We start from the raw sequence: 20,741 nt of genomic DNA, 5'->3' as shown, positions 1-20,741 counted from the left end.
CTCCGCCGCAACCTGCAGCCCACGCTCACCTACTGGAGCGTCTTCTTCAGCTTCGGCCTGTGCATCGCCTTCCTGGGGCCCACGCTGCTGGACCTGCGCTGCCAGACGCACAGCTCGCTGCCCCAGATCTCCTGGGTCTTCTTCTCGCAGCAGCTCTGCCTCCTGCTGGGCAGCGCCCTCGGGGGCGTCTTCAAGAGGACGTAAGTGCCGGGCCCGCGCGGGAGCCCNGGCACCCCCCCTTAGCAGGACTGCCTCCCTCCCCCACCCCAGCTCTCCCTGGAAAAGTCTCTCGAGAGACTGAAGGTGACTTGTGGATTATTTATTTGCCTTTGCTCACCCCCGCGAGGGAGTGAACCAGGCCCTCACCCGCGCCCCCACCCACGCGCCACGGTCCCAGGGGTGATGGAGTCGGCAGGGGTGGGAGAGTCTCCCTCTCGCGCCACGGATCTCAGGTCTGTCAGTAGCCCCTGCTGTTGGGGGCGGAATTGGAAGTGAGGTGGAAGGAGAGTGGGAGTGTCACTTCAGGGGCCGTGCCAGGTGCCAGAGCGCTCTGGAACGGGGTCCACTCAGATCGTCAGCTCCGGTCCAGCTGACACATGCTATCCCTTAACCCCCCCCTCCCCCTCCCACCCCGCAGTGGCCACGCGGCTGCTGGATCCCGTGTGGTCCTGCTTCAGAGAGAGTCAGGAGTCCCGCGTCGGCCCCTGGAGCTCAAGCCCTTCTGCCTCCAAGACACTCAGGACCAAATTATTAGGGCCACGCAGGGGAGGTGCAGGGTGTCTCACGCATAAGGTGGTTAAGTTGACCCTCCGATTCTTCCCCCTCCACTTTTCCCACGCCATGTTACTTTTCCCTGGCCTCTGCCCCAGGACAGGGCTCTGGACTCTGCCTGCCTTGGCTGGAAAGATGCCCCTTCAGATACCATTGCAAGGCCTCCCTCTCCCCCCGCTTAAATTGGATAAATTGGACAGGCCGCCCCCACCAAGTCCTCTGAGAGGCAGCAGGGTTGCTCTCCTAGTGCAGCTGGGAACACAGACCCAAAGCAGAGGAGAGATGACTTGCAAACTGGAGGCTGCTGAAGATTTCCCTAGTTCTCGATCCTGGCTGGGTGGTTTTCTGGGCTGCATGGACTCAAGCAAGCGGANCGCATCCTCAGCCAGGTGCTCTCATCCTTGGGCTCACTCCTAGAGGGACGCATGCCGGTGGGCTTTCCTATCCACCCTTCCGGAGCTGATGGAGAGAACACAAGTGTCATATAGACCCACTTTAGGACGCCCCAACTGACAAAACAGGACCAATTCGGGACTGATTATCCCCGTTACCAAATTCTTTTGTAAACGGAAGAATTCTCCTTTTAAGAGGCAAGTCTTGTGGACATTGGATTTTCTCTGGGTTTTGTACAAGATTGGATGCACGGGGGATTCCGAAAATCCTAAGAAACAGCTCAGGATGCTTCCTGATTCTGCCTGGAGGTTTAATTAGAAATCTATCAGGGTGTTTTTCTGTTTTCTCTCTATCCTTTGAAAACATATTTTGACTTACAAAACCTCCCTTACCTGGTTCCTTTTTAGGAACATGTGTAGTGCAAAGAACAGGAAGGGGAATGGGAATAATTCTAAAGGGCAGGTTGGCGTGCCAGGTTTTGTGAAAACAACAGAGATACACACCCCACACCCACCTGGCCTGTCTCTTCCTCACTTGCTCTGCACCGCCCTCAGGGCTCCTTACTCAACCAGGAGCTCTGAGCAGGCAGTGGAAAGGGTCATGGGGCAGGAAACCGGCTCACAGAGAAGGAAAATAATGGTAAGAACACAACGAGTTTCACCGAGCTCTTACTCAATGGCAGGCAGCTTCTTAGGACCTCACTTGTAGCAACTCACTTAAACTTCACAACAACCCTACAGAGTAGTACTATTATCCTTATTTTGTGCATAAGGAAGCTGAGGCACAGAGAGGTTAAGAAAGTTGCCCCAAGTGTGCCTGGGTGACTCTGTCGGTTGAGCATCCAACTCTTGATTTCGGCTCAGGTCATGATCTCTCAGGTTCGTGAATTTGAGCCCCACGTTGGTCTCTGCGTGGACAGTGTGGAGCCTGCTTGGGATCCTGTCTTTCTCTCTCTCAAAATAAAGAAATAAACATTAAAACAAGAAAGAAATTTGCCCCAGGTCACATCATACAGCTGTCGAGTTAGGTTTTGAACCCAGGCATTTGTCTCTGGAACCAGGTACTTGGAAACGGTCTTGCTTTATGAGTATTTTCACTATAAATGTGTAGGGTTCAAGTTATACCCTGTCCTCCCCAGGCACAGGCATAGGGCTGAGTATCCCTGAGCTGACACTCCTGGGAAGGAAAGTGGGAGGCTCTGGGGCTTCCTGCTGGGATCTTAGGGGTGGGGGGCCTAAGTCCTATCTGTTCAGGCTCACGTTTAAATCCTGAACCTCAGTCCTCCCCACCCCCAACACAGAATGTCATAAAGAACCCTTTCTTTTGGCGAGGAGCAAAGTGGACTTTGGGAGGAATGGAGGATTTGTCACAGGGTGGCCTGTGTGTAAAGGAAAGGGATAATCCCCCACTTCTCAAAACAGACAGAACCCCCAGTAGCCCTAAAAGCAGCCACTAAAGCTTGATTCCTTGGGGCCTCACCACAAATTCAAATACCAATACCCCCCCTTCACACACACCAAGTGCTTTTCAGCTTAAGTGATTACCCGCTAGTGCCGTGCATCAGGCTGATACTTGTGGGGGTGGGGGGTTGGTTTAACAAATGGCAAGAGCCAGCTGTTGCCGACAGACCCACGGGAGGGGCGAGAGGCTGGGGATAGCCCGAGTCCTGCCTGCTGCTGGGCCCAGACTGAGGGCTTCTGCATGCCTCCATGCTTTGGAGGATCTGCTTGTGGATGGCCTTGGACATTAGAGCAGGACAGGACAGAATAGGCACTCTCCACTCAGGATCAGTCACTCCCTGCCTGCCCGCACCCCTGCCCCCAGCTTCTAGCACAGACAGATCTTGAGGGAAGCCACCATGTGCAGGCCAAGAGGAAAATGGGTACAATTAGAGTCAGAAGAATCTGGACTAGACCTTCCTTAGAGATAGCTTGCTTATTGAGAACAGGAAACCATTCAGAGAAAAGAAAAATGCAAAGCCACCTGGTTGGCAGGGTGTACAGGTATGTGTTTTGTCCAACAGGAAAGAGAAAGGGGTATTTAGATAAAAGGTTTGGGTTTGTTTTTTCGTGGTTACTTGGGGACCTGTCTAACCACCCCGGGTGGTGTGGGAGACCCCTTTATCTCAAAGGCATCAGGGTAGATAAATGGCTTTCAGACCTTCCCCAGCCTTCTCCCAGCCTCACCTTGGCCTCTCGCCTGCATGCACCCTCTTAATTGAAGGCTTGGGCTCTTCCCCTCTACCCTATTCACTGTCTCCTTCTCTACCTCTCATTTTCCCCAAATTGCTGCAAGTCCTGCCCTGCCCAAGACCCACCTCTGACCCCCCTCCTGCCCATTGCACGAAACTTCGTCTTTCCTGCAAGGTTTCCCAGGCCACCATCAGACTGCTTCCCCAAGAGGCTGGCCCCCTGAAGTATCTGGAACACAGCACAAAAGGCAGTTTCTTCCCCTGAGCTGGGTCCTGGTCGGTCTCCCATCTAAAAAGTGTCTGCCTCTCCCTCTGGCAGTTGGGAGGCAGGCAGCAAACCTGGCCTGAAAGCCTACTTGGGGTCCGGCCGCAGACATGGTTCTTGCTTTAAAAACTCGTCTCAACATGGGAATTACCATATGACCCAGCAATGCCACTCTTAGGTATATACCTCAAAGCCCCAAAGACATGTCAACAGAAAACCTTGTACAGGAATGTTTGTAGCAGCATTATCTACTTTTAAAAATGTTTTATTTATTTTTGAGAGAGATAGACAGAGTGCAGTCAGGGGAGGGGCAGAGAGAGAAGGAGACGCAGGCTCCAGGCTCTGAGCTATCAGCACAGAGCCCGACACGGAGCTTGCACCCATGAACCATGAGCTTGTGACCTGAGCTGAAGATGGAGGCTTAACTGACTGAGCCACCCAGGAGCCCCAAGCAGCATTATTCATAATAGCCAACAAGTGGAAGCAAACCAAATGTTCATCAGTGGATGGATGGACAAAGGAAATGTGGTACACCTATACCATGGAATAGTATGCAGCCAGGAAAAGGAATAGGTTCTGATGCATGCTAGAGCATGGAGGAACTCTGGAAACATCATGCTAAGTGGAAGGAGCCAGACACAAAAGACCACATGCTATATGGTTCCATTTGTATAAAGTCCAGGAGGGAAAACCTGTAGATACAGAAAGTAGAGTAGTGGGTTCCTAGGATGTGGAGAGGAATGGGGAGCGACTGCTGCTGGGGACAGGGTTTCTCTCTGGGGAGAGGGGAAATGCTCTAAATTTAGATTCTGGTGATGGGTTCACAGCTCTGAAGATACTAAAAACCATTGAGTTATACACTTTGAATAGATGAATTTTATGGTATATAAATTATATCTCAATTTTTTAATGTTTTATTTTTAAGTAATCTCTATACCCAACGTGGGGCCCGAACCCACAACCCGAGATCAAGAGTCACACGCCCCATCTCAATTTTTTAAATAAAAAAAAATCTCAAAACTCATCCCACCCCTTCATTCACTCATCCAACAAGCATCTTTTGAGCCAAACCCCATTTTAGGGGAGAATACAATAGACAACGCCCCTGCTTTCAAGGAGCTTCCGCTCTGGGGGCCATTGTAGTGAAATGAAGGAAATATAGCAGGGTGAAGATGGAGAGTAACAGTGTTGGGGGGAGGGGACATTGCTTTCACCAGGTGGTCAGGGAGAGCCACTCCGAGGAGGGGACAGTGGAGCTGACATGTCAATGACAGGAGACAGCCATGTGGGAAGGAGCTTGTGGGAGAGGGGTCCCAGGCGGACAGAGCCCTTAGACTATCCCTGCAAGGCCAGCACCCCCATGGGCCAAGCTTGTCATCACACACAAGGCGTCCCCCCAGCCTGAGTCTAATAGGACCTGAGTCCTGCTGGGACCTCTCCAAAGACAGGCTTTCGTGCCCCTCCCTCTGCGTCTCCCCAGCCTTCATAAAAGGCCCTGAGCAGGTGGGGGTGTCACTATGGGAGTGGCCAGTTAGAGGGGGGCCAACGAGAAGGCAAAAGTTGCCCCTCCCCTATCGGCCGGCTTGAACTGTAGTCTCCAGCTTACCCTAGCTCCCAGAATGTGGCCTTGCCTCCTGGCTTCTTGTCCCAGACCCCGACTCCCTCTCTTGGAGGCTGCTGGCTCCTTTTGGGGTGGAGAGAGGCTAAGGATGCCACTGACTCCTCCTGGGTTCTCCTCTTCCCTGGTCCCTCCAGGAAGATTATCAGGGTGGACAGGGGGTGCCCTTTTGCAAGACTGTGAGAAGGTCAGCGCCCATGCTGGACTCACTCACGTGGAGGTGGCATGAAGCTGGTCGTCAGTGGCATTTTGACCCACCCCTGGGACGTGGAGGGCAGGACGGGCTGGCTGCCATCTTACTCCGGTTTGGAGCCCAGCAGCCCCCCTCCTCTGATCACGGAACCAGGAGGCCCAGAGCCGCCACTCCTGGCAACGCCAGGTCAAGGCGATCAAGTGTGCCCTCTGGGTAAAGCAGAGCACCTGGGCTGGCAGGGTCAGCAGCCTGCTCAAGGTCACACAGCAAACTGGTGGGGCAGGCACCTCCCAGCAGGCCACCGCCAGGCTGGGGGAGGACCTGCTCTCTCCCCCGTCTCACCTTCCACGTGGAGCCGTCAATGAGTAACCTGGACATTTCTCAGGCTTCCTGAGGAAGGGTTCCCTAGATGGTCTAAGCTATTCCCACATCTCCCCAGGCCTTGGGGGATTGCTCCCCCCGCCACCTTTAATTGGCCTGAATTAACCTCTGAATTCAAGATCAGAGGAGGGAAGATCAATGATACAATACTGGCTTTAGCCTGGAACAGGAGTTCAAAAACGGGATCCTGACTCTCTTCCCCTGTCTGGGCCTGGCTGCTGATCCACACAGTGAGGGGTAGGACTCTCAGTCCTTGCTGCCTCTCCAGCCATTCCCGCACCAGCCTGCCAGGGTCACCCCAGAGGGCACTGCAGTGGGAACGGAGAATCCAGGACCAGGCACCCGTCGCTGCTGAGCGAACTCCCTGGGCCTGGCTGCTGGCAGGGAGGGTCTGAGCACTGAGGAGGGGGCTGCTGGGGGCCAGGGCAAAATCCCAGCCAGTGAGCACAGGACCATAGCATCACACTGACTCCGCACAGCAGCCTCAGGAGACAGAGCTGTGGTCCTCATTTCATAATGGAGGAAACTGAGGCTCAGAGGGCCTACGTGTAAGTGCCTTGTCCCGGGCCACCTGCCGGGAAGTGACAGAGGTAGGTCTAGGACCAGTCTTTTTTCCTGATTTTCTTTTACTGCTTTAAAATCTTTTAAAAATGCTTACTTTTGAAAGAGAGAGAGACAGAGTGTGGCAGGTGAGGGGCAGAGAGAGAGGGAGACACAGAATTGGAAGCAGGATCCAGGCTGTGAGCTGTCAGCACAGAGCCCGCCATGGGGCTCAAACTCATGAGCCGCGAGATCATGACCTGATCCAAAGTCGGATGCTCAACTGGCTGAACCACCCAGATGCCCCCTTTTTTAAATTTTTCAATTGAAGTATAGTTGACATGCACATTATATCAGTTCCAGGTGTACAACATTTGACATTTTTCTACACAAGGACCAGCCTGATTACAAACCCCACTACATCCGTGCTGCCAAAGCTCTTTTGACATTGTTATTCCATCATTTTGAAATTATCCACATTCCTGGAAGGGGACTTTGACTAAACCATTAAGTGACCAAGCCAATTAGTATATTTCAGTCTGGCTCTGAGTGTATCTGGGACTTCTCTTCTCTTGGNCCGTCTCCCAGCCTCCTGGCGCTCCACTGGCATCCGGGCCCTACTTGCCTCTTTATCTCTTGCCTCTGTCTCTCTGTCTCTGTCTCTGACTCTCTCCGGGTATCACCCCCATACAAGTCCCACATCAGCCTCGCAGGTCTCCAGGCCGGCCTGGGTGGGGTCACAGGAGGAGCTGCCTAAAGCACTTTTCTCACGTGACCAGCAACATCCAGCAGCCTCCTCAGGGCCGAGCGTGGTGCCTGCACTGACCGGCTGCGATGCCTTGGGAAGCCTGCAGTGTAGCCAGTGGGTATAATGTGAGGGGGTTGGAGCTGCCAAGACACCAGCAGAGGGACCCGCTGGGGGCTCATGTTCCAGCGAACAGCTGTTCCCCATTGCTTCTAAGCCTGCCATTCAAGGATCTGCAGACTCTGGCCCCCTGCTGGCTGCTGGCTGCCCCCTCCCCAGCCTGGCTGAGTCTGTGGCCCAGCACCAGCCCTTTTACACACACACACACACACACACACACACACACACACACACACACACACACACATGCACACACAGGCTCTGGCTCTGTCTCTCTCTCTCTCCTCTATGGAAAAGCTGCATGGCATAGGAGTTATCACGACCTCGGTTTGAGTCCAGACTGTCAGCTACTTTTGCGGTCTTTCTCTGCCTCAGTTTACTTGTGGATCAAAGAGGCACAACTGCAAAGCCTACCCCCCGGCGCTGTCATGTGCACCAAATGTCTTGAGCACTGTAAACACGTGTTAGTTGTCATTTTCTTGTCTCACAGCTCTCTTTTCCTCTCGCTTTCCTGATCCCGGGGCTTAGCTACAGGGCCGATCATGAACCACGCTCGTCTAGGTTTCTCAGGGCAATTGTGATAATGTGTTGAAGAGAATGTACACTTGACCTGGGGCCTCCATGTGTTACTGTAAAGTAGTGGGCGAGGTGGTGGAAAGGGCACACGATCCTGTGTGCCAGCGCGATGGGGAGAATATTTGAGGTGGGGAGAGGGGACCCTCCTGCCATCCCTGATGTCAGGCCAGCCAGGAGGAAGCTGGTTCCATGCCCAACACGGGGCCTGAACTCCCAACCCTGAGATCCTTGTGCAGGAAAGGGAAAGAGAGAGAGGGAGTGAGCTGTAATGAGAAGCTTGCCGTTTTCATCACCGTGGAGATACGGGCATCACCCCTGTGCTAGGGGAGGAAAGGAAGTCTTGGAGGCCAGGTTGCAGAAGGTGGAAATGCATGAAGCTCAGTGAGCAGTCCAGGCTGTCGGCGCTGGGGACCTGCTGAGTGAGGTGGGGGGCTGCCAGGGGGAACGGGATGGGGGAACCTAGGAGAGACCCCAACAGGCCTCCCCACAACACAACCCCCCCATCCTCCTCCTAGTGGCTGAGGCGAAGGGAGTCCCCTCTCCCTGCTCACACGGGGTTGGGATCAGGCGGGGGTTGTGATCAGTAATCTGTGCAGCAGATCATCCAGAAACAAGAAAAGAGAAAATAACGAACTAGTGCTATCAGCAGAGCCCTTCTGATAAAGGATTTAATCAAAGACGGGCCAGGAAGAGAAGCTGAGGGCCACGGGGGTCAGAGGCAAGTACTTCTGGCGAAGAACGCAGCCTGAGAGCTCTCCTGGGGGCCCCCTTCTTTTCCTTCATGTGCTGNACAACTGTTTATAATTTGAGAAATTTCCTTTATAACCTCTCTTTTCCAGAACCTTTTTTTTTTTTTTTTTAAGTAGGCTCCATACCCAGCATGGGGCTTGAACTCCCAACCCTGAGATCAAGAGTAGTATGTTCTACCAACTGAGCCAGCCAGGCATCCCCAGAACCTTCCTGCTGCCCAATCTCCTTCACCACATTAGCCTTTCAGCCTGGTTCCAGGAAATACAAGGCATCCTTCCTTGCTCAGAGTCTGCTTATCAGATAGGGTGTACCAAAAAGACCTTGACATTCCATTCCCTCACTCGTGGGGGAAGGGGCCCTCAGCCTGCCTGCTGTGGGCTCCTCTGTGGGAAGGTCACCTCCCAGACACCTCTCAGTGAGGACAGCCACAGGGCCTCCCTTCCAGACCCTTGCAGAGTCAAAATCTCTGTCAACGGTGGGGAGGCACTACATCACCCAAAGACCTTGGCTGTGGGCTCTAGTTCAGGTGGCTTAACTTGGTACCTACAAAGGGCCCGGCTGGTTTGCCATTCCTGTGTGGGGACGCTGCATTGCAGCCCGGGGCAGGTGGAAGGGGGGTGTTGTGGAGATCAGGCCCCACCCTGGGTTTCACCTCCCATTTCATGCATATGGCACAGGACCCATGAGATGCTCGAAGCAGATTCCGCTCCTACCTCCATGAGAGGAATAGAAATATCTTTGCATAAAATCTTTTCTAAGCAAAATGATTGATTGATTGATTAGCTTTTTTAATATAAATTTTTAGATGTTTATTTATTTCTGAGCGACAGAGAGAGTGCAAGTGGGGCAGGGGCCAAAGGTGGGAGACAGACAGAGGATCACTTGGTCTGATAGCAGCAAGTCCGATATGGGGCTCAAACTCTGATCATGACCTGAGCTGAAGTCGGTTGCTCAACTCACTGAGCTACCCGAGCACCCTAAAGATTTTATTTTTAAGCAATCTCAATGTGGGGCTCAAATTCGCACCCCCAAGATCAAGAGTTACATGCTCTACTGACTGAGCCAGCCAGGCGCCCCTCTAAGTAAACAGTTTAAAGTTTAAAATTGCTTGTAAGTAAAATCATAGCGGGTACACTTCGCTAAGTGCCATCATGTGCCACCTCACACATGAGGTGTTGAGTTCTTACATACGCCCTAGGAGGTAACGGTGTTCCCCCAAAAGGCACAAGAAACATCTGGCCTGCAAACCTGTCACTAATAAGTGACAGCTTCTTCAGCAGTCTCCTCCCCCCTCTACCACAAGCTTCCCCCGAGGCTGCCCAACGAGCAGGGGACAAGGAGGGGGCTCTTTATTTGAAAGCCCTAGGCCCCTCCACTCACCTCGCCCCTCTGCTACTGCAGCCTGGCGCAGTCATTATGGGCCCTCTTCACCTCGACCCTGGCCATCTCCCTGGTGTTTGCCGTCATCCCTTTCTGTCGAGATGTGAAGGTGCTGGCCTCCGTCATGGCGCTGGCCGGCCTAGCCATGGGCTGCATCGACACTGTGGCCAACATGCAGCTCGTGAGGGTCTACCAGAAGGACTCAGCCATCTTCCTCCAGGTAAGCCTGCACGCGGCCGCGGGGCCGGATGGTCACGGGAGCTCCCGGGAACCTGTCGGCCTCTCCCAGCCCCCTCCCTGGGGTGAGGTGTCTTTTACCCGAGGCCAGGTGGCAATGCAAAAAGAGCACCAGGGCCTTGGTTTTCTGTGGCCATTTCCAGCTGGGCCACACGGGGCAGCCATCTCGGCCCTCGGGTCTCCTCATCTCTAGAGTGGGTCACGCTCCCTGCATGCAGGGTGGTCCAGACACTGGGTACTCCAGGGAAGAGGTTCTTTGCGGATCAGAGAGTGAGATAGGAGGGCTTGCTGTCTTCTCGGCTCCTCCCCTGCCTCTGTGTTCCTTTTCCTATCCAGCCCTCCCCTTCATCCCTTCCCTTGGGGTGTTAGCTGGTATATGTTATCATGGGAACAGCTCCCCGTTGGGGTTAAGATTTGGGAAAGAAGGAAGTGGGAGAGAGGGACTTGGCCACTGTCACCAAGTTATCCCAGGCCAAGAAGGTGGTTGAGAGGAACTTCTGTCCTCATCTCCTATTTCCCTATTGCTCCCCACTGTGGGCCGGGCAGGGGCTCCCCAGATGGGACACAAAGTGGGGGATGAGGGTGTGAAGCCTGAGCCAGCCCCCCACCCATATACCTCTCTTCCCCCCACCAGGTTCTCCATTTCTTTGTGGGCTTTGGTGCCCTGCTGAGCCCCCTCATTGCTGACCCCTTCCTGTCTGAAGCCAACTGCTTGCCTGCCAATGGCACGGCCAATGTCACCTCTGGCAGCCACCTATTCCACGCCTCCAGGGTCCTGGGCCAGCACCACACTGAGGCGTGGCGTTGGTCCAACCAGTCGCTTTCCGGGCTGCCTCCGCAGGACAGGGCAGGCACCCGCGTGTCATACGCCTTCTGGATCATGGCCCTGATCAATGTGAGTGCTGCCGGGGCGGGACCGGGTGGGGACGAGTGGACGGTCACGCGTTTCAGTCCATAACAGCTCCCGGTGTAGATCCTTATGCTTCTGGACAGGGTGCTGGGCTCAAGTGTGCCTTCAAGAAGGCAAGGGGATGGGAAAACTGACCCCCCTCCCCCAGGGACGCATCTGAATACAGACGGGGTAGCAGGAGATCATCTCGAAGGGCCTCAGTTGTCACCTCCAGGACTGTGATTCTCCAGGGAGGCAGCCGGGAGCAGGTTTAGCACAGTGGAGTCGGGCCCACTTGCAAGCCATCTGAGGCTCCGTGGGAAGCCGCTCTTGTCCTCCAAGGCCAGACGAAGTGGAGCCTGGGACAGAGCACCCCAGCACGTGCGGGGCTCTTCCCCAGCGTCCCTCCTCACCAGTGGGATTCTCCTGGGTCCTGCTGTGAGGTGGGCTCCCGTGGGGCCAGGGGATGGACAAGACGACCACTCCACGGCTGCCACGGTGGGAACAGAGCAGAGAGACCACCTCCCGGCGACTGGGTCAGGTACTGAGGCGCCACTGCACCCCAGCTCTCCTCCTCCTAACTCTCCCTGGCTGGAAACCTCCGGTGCTCTTTAACCCAAGACAGATTCTCCATCAGTAGCCCGGGCTGGGGACAGAAGGACAGGTCGGGAGATGCCCCTACTCTCTCTCTAGCTGGGGAAGTACTTCAATGAACAATAACAGCCCTGGCCTCCCGGGCCAGGCCCGGCCTGGGCTGCGGGAGCAGACAATGCCAGGCGGCCATTGGCCTGGCTGCAGGACGAAGGCACCATATGGTCCATCATGACCCAGGGCCTCAGTTTGCTCTGGGCACACTTGTCACCGCTCTGCAGTGGCCGCCCAGCTGTGCACATAGCACTGAAAGGGGTCTTCGGGATCAGCCAGTCCCACTGAGCAGCAGAGCGGGGGACGTCACACCGTCCCTGGCGCAAGGGCCAGCCTCCTTTCCACTGCCCCGTTGTGCGTGCTCATTGTCCCCTTCTTCTCCTTTGTGACTTTCCTTTCCTCATACCAGAGTCTTCACTGGGGTTCTCAAAACCACACGCCCCTCTTTCGCTCTTTCCGATTTCTGCCCGTGCCCATCATTGCTTTGAAAACAACCCAGCTTTGAGCCCGTGCCCTCCAAGGGGCCTCTGCAAGGGGCAAGGTCCCCATCAGTGCAATGTCGGAGCTGAGACGCCAGGACCAGGAAGCAGGAAGGTCCGGTGTAAGCCCACGAGGTGCAGACTGGAGGCGCTCTGTTTGCAGCAGGATGTCCGGGCTTTTTGTTGTTGTTGTTAGTTTGTTTCTGAACATAAACAGTCCACCACGGAAGAGAATGGGGCTGTGCATGCTTGTGGGTACACCTGCTCACACACCAGACACACACACACACACACACACACAGAGCCCACCCAGAGCTCTTCGGCTCTCAAGGTGGAGCTTTTGCCGTTCCTGAATGGGCTTCTTATAAAGTCGGGCTGTGCTCTTACCAGGTGACCCCAGCCAATCCTCTGTGAGTCCTTCCCACCACCCACGTCCCTGGAAAGCCCCACTGGAGTGACCAGGCTCTTTCACAGCTGTTTCCCCTTGGCCTTCACTCAGGCATTCTGCCACCACACGCCTCTGTGTGTGGGTTTCCTGTTTCCCCCATCAGACTGCAGGGAGGGCTCGTCTCCCCCGTCAGACCTGGGAGTCCTGAGGGCAAGGGTTGTCTCCTCCCACTGAGGCCTGGTTTGCCGGACTTGGATGGACTTGGATGGACTTGGACTTGGACGTAGATTGGAGTGTGGAGGGAGGCTCCCAGGGTGCAGCACCCCCCACCCCACCCCAGGCCGGCCTCCAGGGAGGGAGAGGCTGCCTCAGAGCAGCACCAGCCCAGCAGGAAGGGCAGAGGTCAGACTCGATGAGGAGCTTCCTGGCAGCGAGGGTGGTTAGACGCAGGCAGGGCACCTGAGGGAGGGGGTGGAGGCTTCTCCAGGCAACCACAGGGGCAGGAGACATTTCTCATCGCTCTGGGGAGTTCACTAAACCCAAGCGGCTTAATGTAAATAGCAGTGCACGGAACACTGGGCTTGTGCGGGTGTTGCCCGGGGCAAAGGAGTCCGCAGCTTGGTTTTCCAGTTTAGACAGCAAGCCTCTGAGGAGGCCCTGTACCTCCTCGGGTCTCACAGCACCCAGACAAGCCCTGGGGTGGGGTCTGACTGGACGAATTCAGGGTGTCTGGGCTCCGATCCAGCTCTGTCCCCCCTCAGCAAGTGACCAGGCACTAAGGCTCTCTGGGTCTCTAGCTTACCGTTCTGGTCTCTTCCAGTTGTAACGGGTTATGACTAAGTGATAGCTTTGAGCCTCATTGGCCCCATCTAGAAAATGGGGACAAAAGCAAATGAACAAAAGCAAACTGTCTTCGTGAAGCATCATGTGATCTACCAGCATGAAGGAGTTTGGGGGTTCCTGCTTCGGCACCATCCTGGGTAAGGATCTTAGAAGGTACTTTATCTCTGACGTGTCTCCTGCGCCCGCGGTGGCCTGGTGTGAGTCCAAGTTCTGCATGTAACAAGGAGTTGTCTATAGGAAAACGGATGTGGTTAAGGTTGGACGGTCGATACACCTGGCGGCATTCGCTGGTTGTAGCGTTTAGGTGGACACTGTTGGAAAAGAGCCATCTTCTCTCGGGACTGTGCGGACACCTGCTGGTCTACCCTGTGGTGGTGTATGCAGGGCGGGCACGGGAAGGGGAGAGCCTGATGGGAACAGGGCTCTCCTGATGCTCTGCCCACCCCCCAGCTCCCGGTGCCCATGGCTGTGCTGTTTCTGCTATCCAAAGAGCGGCTGCTGGCCTGCTGCCCCGGGAGGAGGCCCTTGCTCCTGTCTGCGGATGAGCTGGCCCTAGAGACACAGCCTCCCGAGAAGGAAGACACCTCCTCGCTGCCCCCAAAGTTTCAGCCGCAGCCAGGTGGGGGCGCTAATGAGCTTTCGCGCCCACTGCCCCGCACGGGTCTCCCCTAGTAACCCCTTCCCCGGGAGGGTGAATGCAGACCGCAGGTGATGATAGTTGGAAACAAACCCCGGGGAACCTCAGGTCTCATGAGACAGGACAAGGGCCAACCTGGTCCCAGGAATGGGGAAGGCAGGCTTCTGGCTCCTGCCTGCCTGTGTGCCCTTGGCCAAGTGACTTGACCTCTCTGAGCCTTGCTTCTTTCCAGTCGGACCGAGATAGACGGGGGCTGTCCCTAAGTTAGGGAAGGTGGGAGGCAGCAAGCAGTCCCCATCCTGCCAGGCTCGCCCGCCTGCCAGCCACTTAGCCGGGGCCTGTGGAGGCGGAGGAGCAGAAGCGGAGGCTCAGCCCTGTTCTTGCGTTTCGTCCAGGGCACGGGGACCTGCTTGGCTGCTGGCGGAGGAAGAGCTTCAGGGGAGTCCCTCACTCCTTCTTCGCCATCCACATCACAGCCGCCCTGGTCCTGTTCATGACTGACGGGATGACGGTGAGCCTGCCCTCCTCCCCGAGGCTCAGGCTCCGGGCAGCAGGAGAAGACGGGGGCTCCAAGGCGTCCTAGGGGCCTTCCCTGTTGTACAGTCAGTTCCAACATTTGAACTAAAACAAAAGTCTCGGGGGCCGGGACTGTCTCGAGAATGGTTCATAGCCGCTTGGTACTATGGTCTTCTGTCCTGGCCAGTTGTTTTTATTCTCCTTAGCTCTGTGGGCAGGGACCTCTCTGGCTTCTTACCAAGCCCAGGCTGCCCATGTTTTTAGAGGGGCAGGGCCTCGTCCCCCAGGTAGAGGTCACGCCGTGTAGACTCGAGGGCACTCTGCTTCCTGGAACGTGTTCCAAACCTTGGCTTCTCAAGCCATATTGTAAACAAGCTACAGGCAAGATGTGAGCCCAGCTATTTATTCTACTAGGAACCTCTGTTAATACTGTTTAGTGTCTTCTTCTGGAAGTCTCTTGGGCCTAGATCGGGATACTTTTGAATGGCCGATTGATGAACTGATTGCCCTACTAGGGCCTCTCCTAAGAGAAGGCCGTAAAACACGTGAGCCAGTGGCAAATCCCCGTGACAGCACTGGTTGGCTGCCAACTCTCGGTGTGACCTTGGGCAAGTCGCTTCTCTCCGCCCCCTCCTCTGGAAAACGGGACACGCGTGCATACCTTTCTTCCCCCGGGCTGTGGTACCCCTTCCTCCCTCAAGAAACTTTCCACGGAATCCTCACGAATAAGACGTGTGGTGGCGCTCTGCGCTGGTGGAGTCGGGGAGCGGCCCAGACCTCTGCGGACCCCTCGTGGAGACCCGGAGACGCCCCTCTCCCTACGTCCCCAGGCCTGTACCTCTGGGCGGGTGTAATCTGTAAGCTCTAGCACTGTGGGGTCTGCGCTCACCTAGGGTCCGCGAGTGTTGTGTGACCTTGCCCCTCGGCCCACCTTTGAGCCTCTGGGAGCAGGACCAGGTCCTCAGGCCTCGGCATGCCTGCCCCGACCTGGCCTTCCTTTTCTGAGGGCCCCGCCGTGCTGCCTGTGTGCTCAGCAGGGCCCATCTCTCCACAGGGGGAGTACTCGGCCTTTGTGTACAGCTATGCTGTGGAGAAACCGCTGTCTGTGGGGCACAAGGTGGCTGGCTACCTGCCCAGCCTCTTCTGGGGCTTCATCACCCTGGGTCGGCTCATCTCCATCCCCATCTCCTCCAAAGTGAAGCCGGCCACCATGGTGTTCGTCAATGTGGTAAGTGGCCTCCGATCACTCCGTGGAGACACAGGAGAACCGTCGCCTCCTGGCCCTAGCGCTGCCCCAGGACATTTGCTCAGGACTGGACTCTGCCAACAGGGTGGGAATGCAGGAGGAGAGGGAGGGGAGAAGGACAGAGAGATGCGGGGGAGGAAGGGATGGAAATCCAGAAGGTGGAGCCTACCTGTGTGACCTTGGGAAGGTCCTTTTCCCTCTCTGGGCCTCTGATTTTGTACCCCTAAAAGAAAAGGGCTGCAGGAGGTGGTTACTGCCGTGGGAGGAGCAGACCCGGCTGACAGTCTGCCAAGAGTACAAGCGAAGCAGGCCTGGGTCCTCCTGTGTGACCTTGACGTCCAGCTGGTCAGAGCCCCGTGGCCGGCATAGGCCAGGCATCCCCTGGCCTTCAGAATCACCATGTCTGGTCTGGAGCCTAGGAATTTGCAGATGATTCTTAAGTAGTGAGACTAGAATGAAGGGTGGCATTCAAGGAACTGGTCCACCCGGAAGGCAGGGGGTCCAAGCCCAAGCAGTGGGGTCAGACTTTCCATCTGATGTGTCCATGTCACCATATATGACAAAGGATCCAGATTTCACATTCCTGTACGGTCGTCTAGCCCACCCTCCCTCCAGGGCTCCAGTCGCCTCTACAACATCCCCTCCAGGGACTCCACAGTCTGTTTAAATACCTCCAGTGACTGGGAACCCACTATCTTTCCAGGTAGCTCAATTCAGGGCCAGAAAGTACTTCCTTGGGTTAAGTTTCTAGTGCAAAGGGTGTTTGGAAATAACGTTGGGACTACAGAGACAAAGATCATGAGCCCCAAGAAAAGCCTTTACATTTGGCCTTGTGGTGGTTGATGACTTTTAAGAAAAAAATTATTTTTTTAAAAGTTTTTATTTATTTATTTTGAGAGAGAGAGACAGGAAGAAAGAGAACACAAATTGGGGAGGAGCAAAGAGAAAGAATCCCAGGTAGTCTCTGCACTGTCAGCGCAGAAGCCCAAATCAGGGCTCGAACTCACGAACTGTGAGATCGTGACCTGAGCCAAAGTCGGATGCTTAACTGCCTGAGCCACCCAGGAGTCCCTGGGCTGCTGGGTTTTAAAAGGAAACTCCAATTCCTGGGCCCAACCCAGACTTCATGAACCAGAAGGTCCAGGGGAGGGACCTAGTGATCTATTTAACCAACACCGCAGGGGGTTCATGGCATCAAGCAAAGTTGGGAAAACAGCATCTTAGAACAAGTGACTTCCAAACACATTCGAAAATGCAGATTCCTGGGTCCCGCCCCCGGAGATTCAGACTGGGGGTGTGGAGCGGAGCCTTGGCGTCTGGCTTGTTTTCAGAGCTTTTCAGGTGGGCACCCTGGCAGGGTTACAGCTAAACAGCCCCAAGCAAGTTCCCCTGACGCAGCGACCAGATCCACCGCAACTTCTTCCAGCAACTTCTTCCACGCGTTCCTCTCAGTTTTAAATTATCGGCCACTCTGCTCTCTGTGTTCTCCTGGGGCTCAACATCCACTTCCTCGTGAAGGAGCGTGCACTTTGTGCAGGGGCCTGTGGGAAGTGCAGGGGTACCAAGTTGTACAAGACNGCGTGGTTGGGGGGCGGGGAGCAGGCTGAGCACCACTGCCCGGGGTGGGAGGAGAGCTCGCTGGTAGGGTTGATAGTTCGCCCTGCGCATGCTCAGGGTCACCCCGGCTAAAATGAGAGGTGTTTGTAAAACTCCCCCAAGTCTAGTGATCTCCAGGGTGACTCTTCAAGGCCTGCCTGCCAACGTGTGGTTTGTTAATGGGGTCACCAGGTGTTGGCGGGGGGGGGGCGGGGATCAGGAGCAGAACATTCGCTGCTCCTGCCCGGGGCGTCTAAGCTACGAGCTGACTACCGAGAAGGTGCCAGCGAAGTGAAGGGCAGAGGAGTGAGGGCTCCGGGCTGAGGGCCCTGCTGGTTGAAAGGCCCAGCGGGGGAGGGATCTGAGGGAGGGTGTGGCGGGGCAGGGTCTGGGATGGGGAGCAGAGAGAGAACATGTTGGGGACGCAGACATGGGCCACATCCTGGAAGGTCCTGGAAGCCAGGTTTGGGGTTTTATTCAAAGTGGGAGAACAGCAGGCCTTTGGAAGGTGTGAGGCAGGGAAGGGACATGATCTGCTTTGTATTTTAAAAGCACGCTGCCCTGCGCTGTGCGAGAGTAGATAGATCTAGAAGGGAGATAGTGAGGAGCCACTCCTGTAGTCCAGGCACAAGAGAGAGGTCTGGGATGGGTGTGGAGAGGCACCAGACTGTACGGTGTTTTGGGGGTGGAGCTGATAGGACTTGCCCTTGGCCTGAATGTGGGAGAGGAGGAAACAGGATGGAGAACGTACCCTAGTGACAGGGCCTGACCACGGGGTGGATGGAGATGCCGTCCACTGATGCGGGGAAGAGTGTGTTTGCCGGAGGCAAGGCCAAGTTCTGTTTGGATCAGGTTGTCAGTCATCGGGTGGAGTTCTGGACACAGGTCATGGCCGGAGGGATGGATTTAAGAGGCTGGGCATAGAGATATTTGAAACCATGGCGCTGGACCATCAGGGAACGCAGACAAAGGAGCGCCAGAAGGGTCTGGGGCGGCGCCAACATTTGAAGATTGAGCAGAGGAGGAAGAAAGAGCAGTGAAGCTGTGGGGCCGTTTTCTGTGCCAAAGAAATACATTATGCTTGGAACCTTAGTTATGTCCACCGCTTTCGCATTTGTGCTGCGTGAGTCTTTTGCGTTGCTTCTCCATTGTGAAGAGAGTGTGTTTCTTTCTGCTGCCATTTGTGGGACACACACCTCCCCCCCTTCCAGGGCAGCAAGTCTTTTCTAGGTCTCAGGTCTCAGACCAAGAGATCTTGCAGCAGAGACAGAGGAGCTGGTGGGGAAGGGTAAAGGGAGGGGGCAATCGCTGGCTTGGTTCTTCCAGCCGGAGCACATCCTTGGGATCTGCCTGTGGGTGTGACTGTCCCTTCCCTCCGCCTGCTCGGTTCATCTGTAAAACAGCCAGGGTGGGGATAGAGGGGTGGCTGCGGTTTCTTACACGCCTTCTAGCTCCCTGCTCTGTAATTCTATCTTACTTTTTTCTAGAAACAGAGGCACTCACCCAGGAGATGCTTTTCTGAAAGCCATGGTTTTCTGTGGAAGATCTTCTGTCTGGAGACATTAGGGAGAGAGCTCACACACATACACGGTTTTGTCTGATATTTGTCGGAAGCGCCACACTTGAGGAGCTCCTGCGTTGCTATCATTTTCCCACCGCTCTTTCCATGTAGCTTTTGTAACCCATTTCGTAGACGAGGAGGCTAGAATCTGAGCGATCGAGGACTTCAAAGCCCCAGGTCTGGTACTTACACCTGGGTCTTTCGCCTCCAGACCTGGGCTGCCTGAGTTTCTTCCCAGAGGCATTTTGCATAGAAATTTTTCAATCTTGACATAAAAACATTTTTAAGGAATTGAAAAAACGCATCACTTAACAGAAATATGCCCGTGTGACAGATAAGAAGATCTCTGGTCCCTGAGCCCATCACAAGAGTCTCCACTTTCCACAGGCTGGAAACTGCTCATGGGAGTCTGAGATGAACCGGGAGGGGGTGGGGGGAGGCTGCCAAAGCCACGGACCCTCTCTCTGGGGGGTCTGCCTGGATTCGCAGAGCGTGGGGACCCAGCCACCCACACCCACCCCAGGCAGCCCTTCCTGCTACCCCTGGGCTTCCTCTGCAAACTCATGGCTTTTAGCGCCAGAAAAGCAGTTCCTCTTCATGAGGAGTGGAGGGCAGAGAGCTGGTGGCGTGGCTGGAATCCCCTGTGCTCCAAGATTAGACGTGGCGGATGGGCAGCAAGTACTGCCTCAACAAGCCCTTCTCAGGTGTGTATGGCCGCCCTCTGCCTAGCGGTCTGCGAGGCTCATTCATCCCCCAGGGGCTTCCTTGGCCGAGACCCGGCTGGGGAAGGTGCAGTTCCCACATAGTCCACAGGGAGGCGCCCTGGTCACACAGCGCCGCTCCGGGGTCCGAGAGGCGCTTTCCAAGTCCGGAGCCTGACGCCCGGCTTTTCCCAGGTTCTAAGAGCCTCCTTCTCTGCTGTTAAAGGTCGGCGTGGTGGCGACGTTCCTCGTGCTTCTCGTTTTCTCCTACAACGTCGTCTTCTTGTTCGTGGGGACGGCCAGCCTGGGCCTATTTCTCAGCAGCACCTTCCCCAGCATGCTGGCCTACACTGAGGACATCTTGCAGTACAAAGGTGGGTGTGCTGGGGCGCAAAGAGCCCCCCTCCCGCGGCTGGGTGCCGCTTCCTCCCCCGACGCCCACCCCGCTTTCTGTGGTATTCCAGCCCACCGCTGCCCTCCTGAGTCTGGTGAGAACCTATTCGCCAAGGGGGTTGTTCTGACCCCCGTGGCGTTCCCCGTTCAACATGATACCCGTGTCATGGGATGTCAGGCCACTGAGAAGCAGTAAGCTTCTCTTTCCTGCTGTCTTTTCTCCAACGGTTATGTGCCCGGAGGCACAGCTGGCTTTCTGTGTGACATGTGTGTGCTGGAAATTCCAAGTTCAGAGACCCGCAGCGTTGCACAGGGAGAGTCATGGCATAGGAAAGGGGTTTATAACTTATCAGTAGGAGTACCTCCTGGCTCTGCTGTGCTTGTGGCTGCGTTTGGAAGCATGTGGGGATTCGAACAACGGCTCCACACTTGCCTGGGGGTTGTCACGGTGGGGCTCTTAGATGCCGGAAACCGCACATTCTCTCCAGTAATCCCCCTCCCCTGCTGTAGCCTCCAGACTGCATGTAGCAATGAGCAATGATCTTTTTTTTTAAGCGAGTTAATTAAAAATAATTATGTTTTGAACATTTAACATTACCCTTAGAAGTAGCTAGAGTGCCCTGGGGTGTCGGAAAACCAACATTGAAGAGGAGGGATTTCTTTAGGGGAGAGGTGTGCAAATGGGTG

General features: G+C 55.3%; 1 protein-coding gene across 1 annotated transcript in view; it reads left to right on the top strand.

The window, feature by feature from the left end:
• The window catches only part of SLC60A1 (solute carrier family 60 member 1), a gene marked incomplete at its 5' end in the record, with an annotated part of 28,426 nt that continues 7,685 nt past the window's right edge, over positions 1 to 20,741 (top strand). The window contains 7 exons of the mRNA XM_077771974.1: positions 1 to 200; positions 9,945 to 10,143; positions 10,795 to 11,055; positions 13,855 to 14,023; positions 14,437 to 14,552; positions 15,612 to 15,785; positions 19,888 to 20,035. Of these exons, the coding sequence (XP_077628100.1) occupies positions 1 to 200; positions 9,945 to 10,143; positions 10,795 to 11,055; positions 13,855 to 14,023; positions 14,437 to 14,552; positions 15,612 to 15,785; positions 19,888 to 20,035 (1,267 nt within the window). The remainder of the gene's footprint in view (positions 201 to 9,944; positions 10,144 to 10,794; positions 11,056 to 13,854; positions 14,024 to 14,436; positions 14,553 to 15,611; positions 15,786 to 19,887; positions 20,036 to 20,741) is intronic.

The sequence above is a fragment of the Crocuta crocuta genome, unplaced genomic scaffold, assembly GCF_008692635.1.
Source record: "Crocuta crocuta isolate KB4526 unplaced genomic scaffold, BGI_CrCroc_1.0 scaffold318, whole genome shotgun sequence".
NCBI classification, from domain to species: Eukaryota; Metazoa; Chordata; class Mammalia; order Carnivora; family Hyaenidae; genus Crocuta; species Crocuta crocuta.
This window is presented reverse-complemented; position numbering and strand designations above follow the sequence as displayed.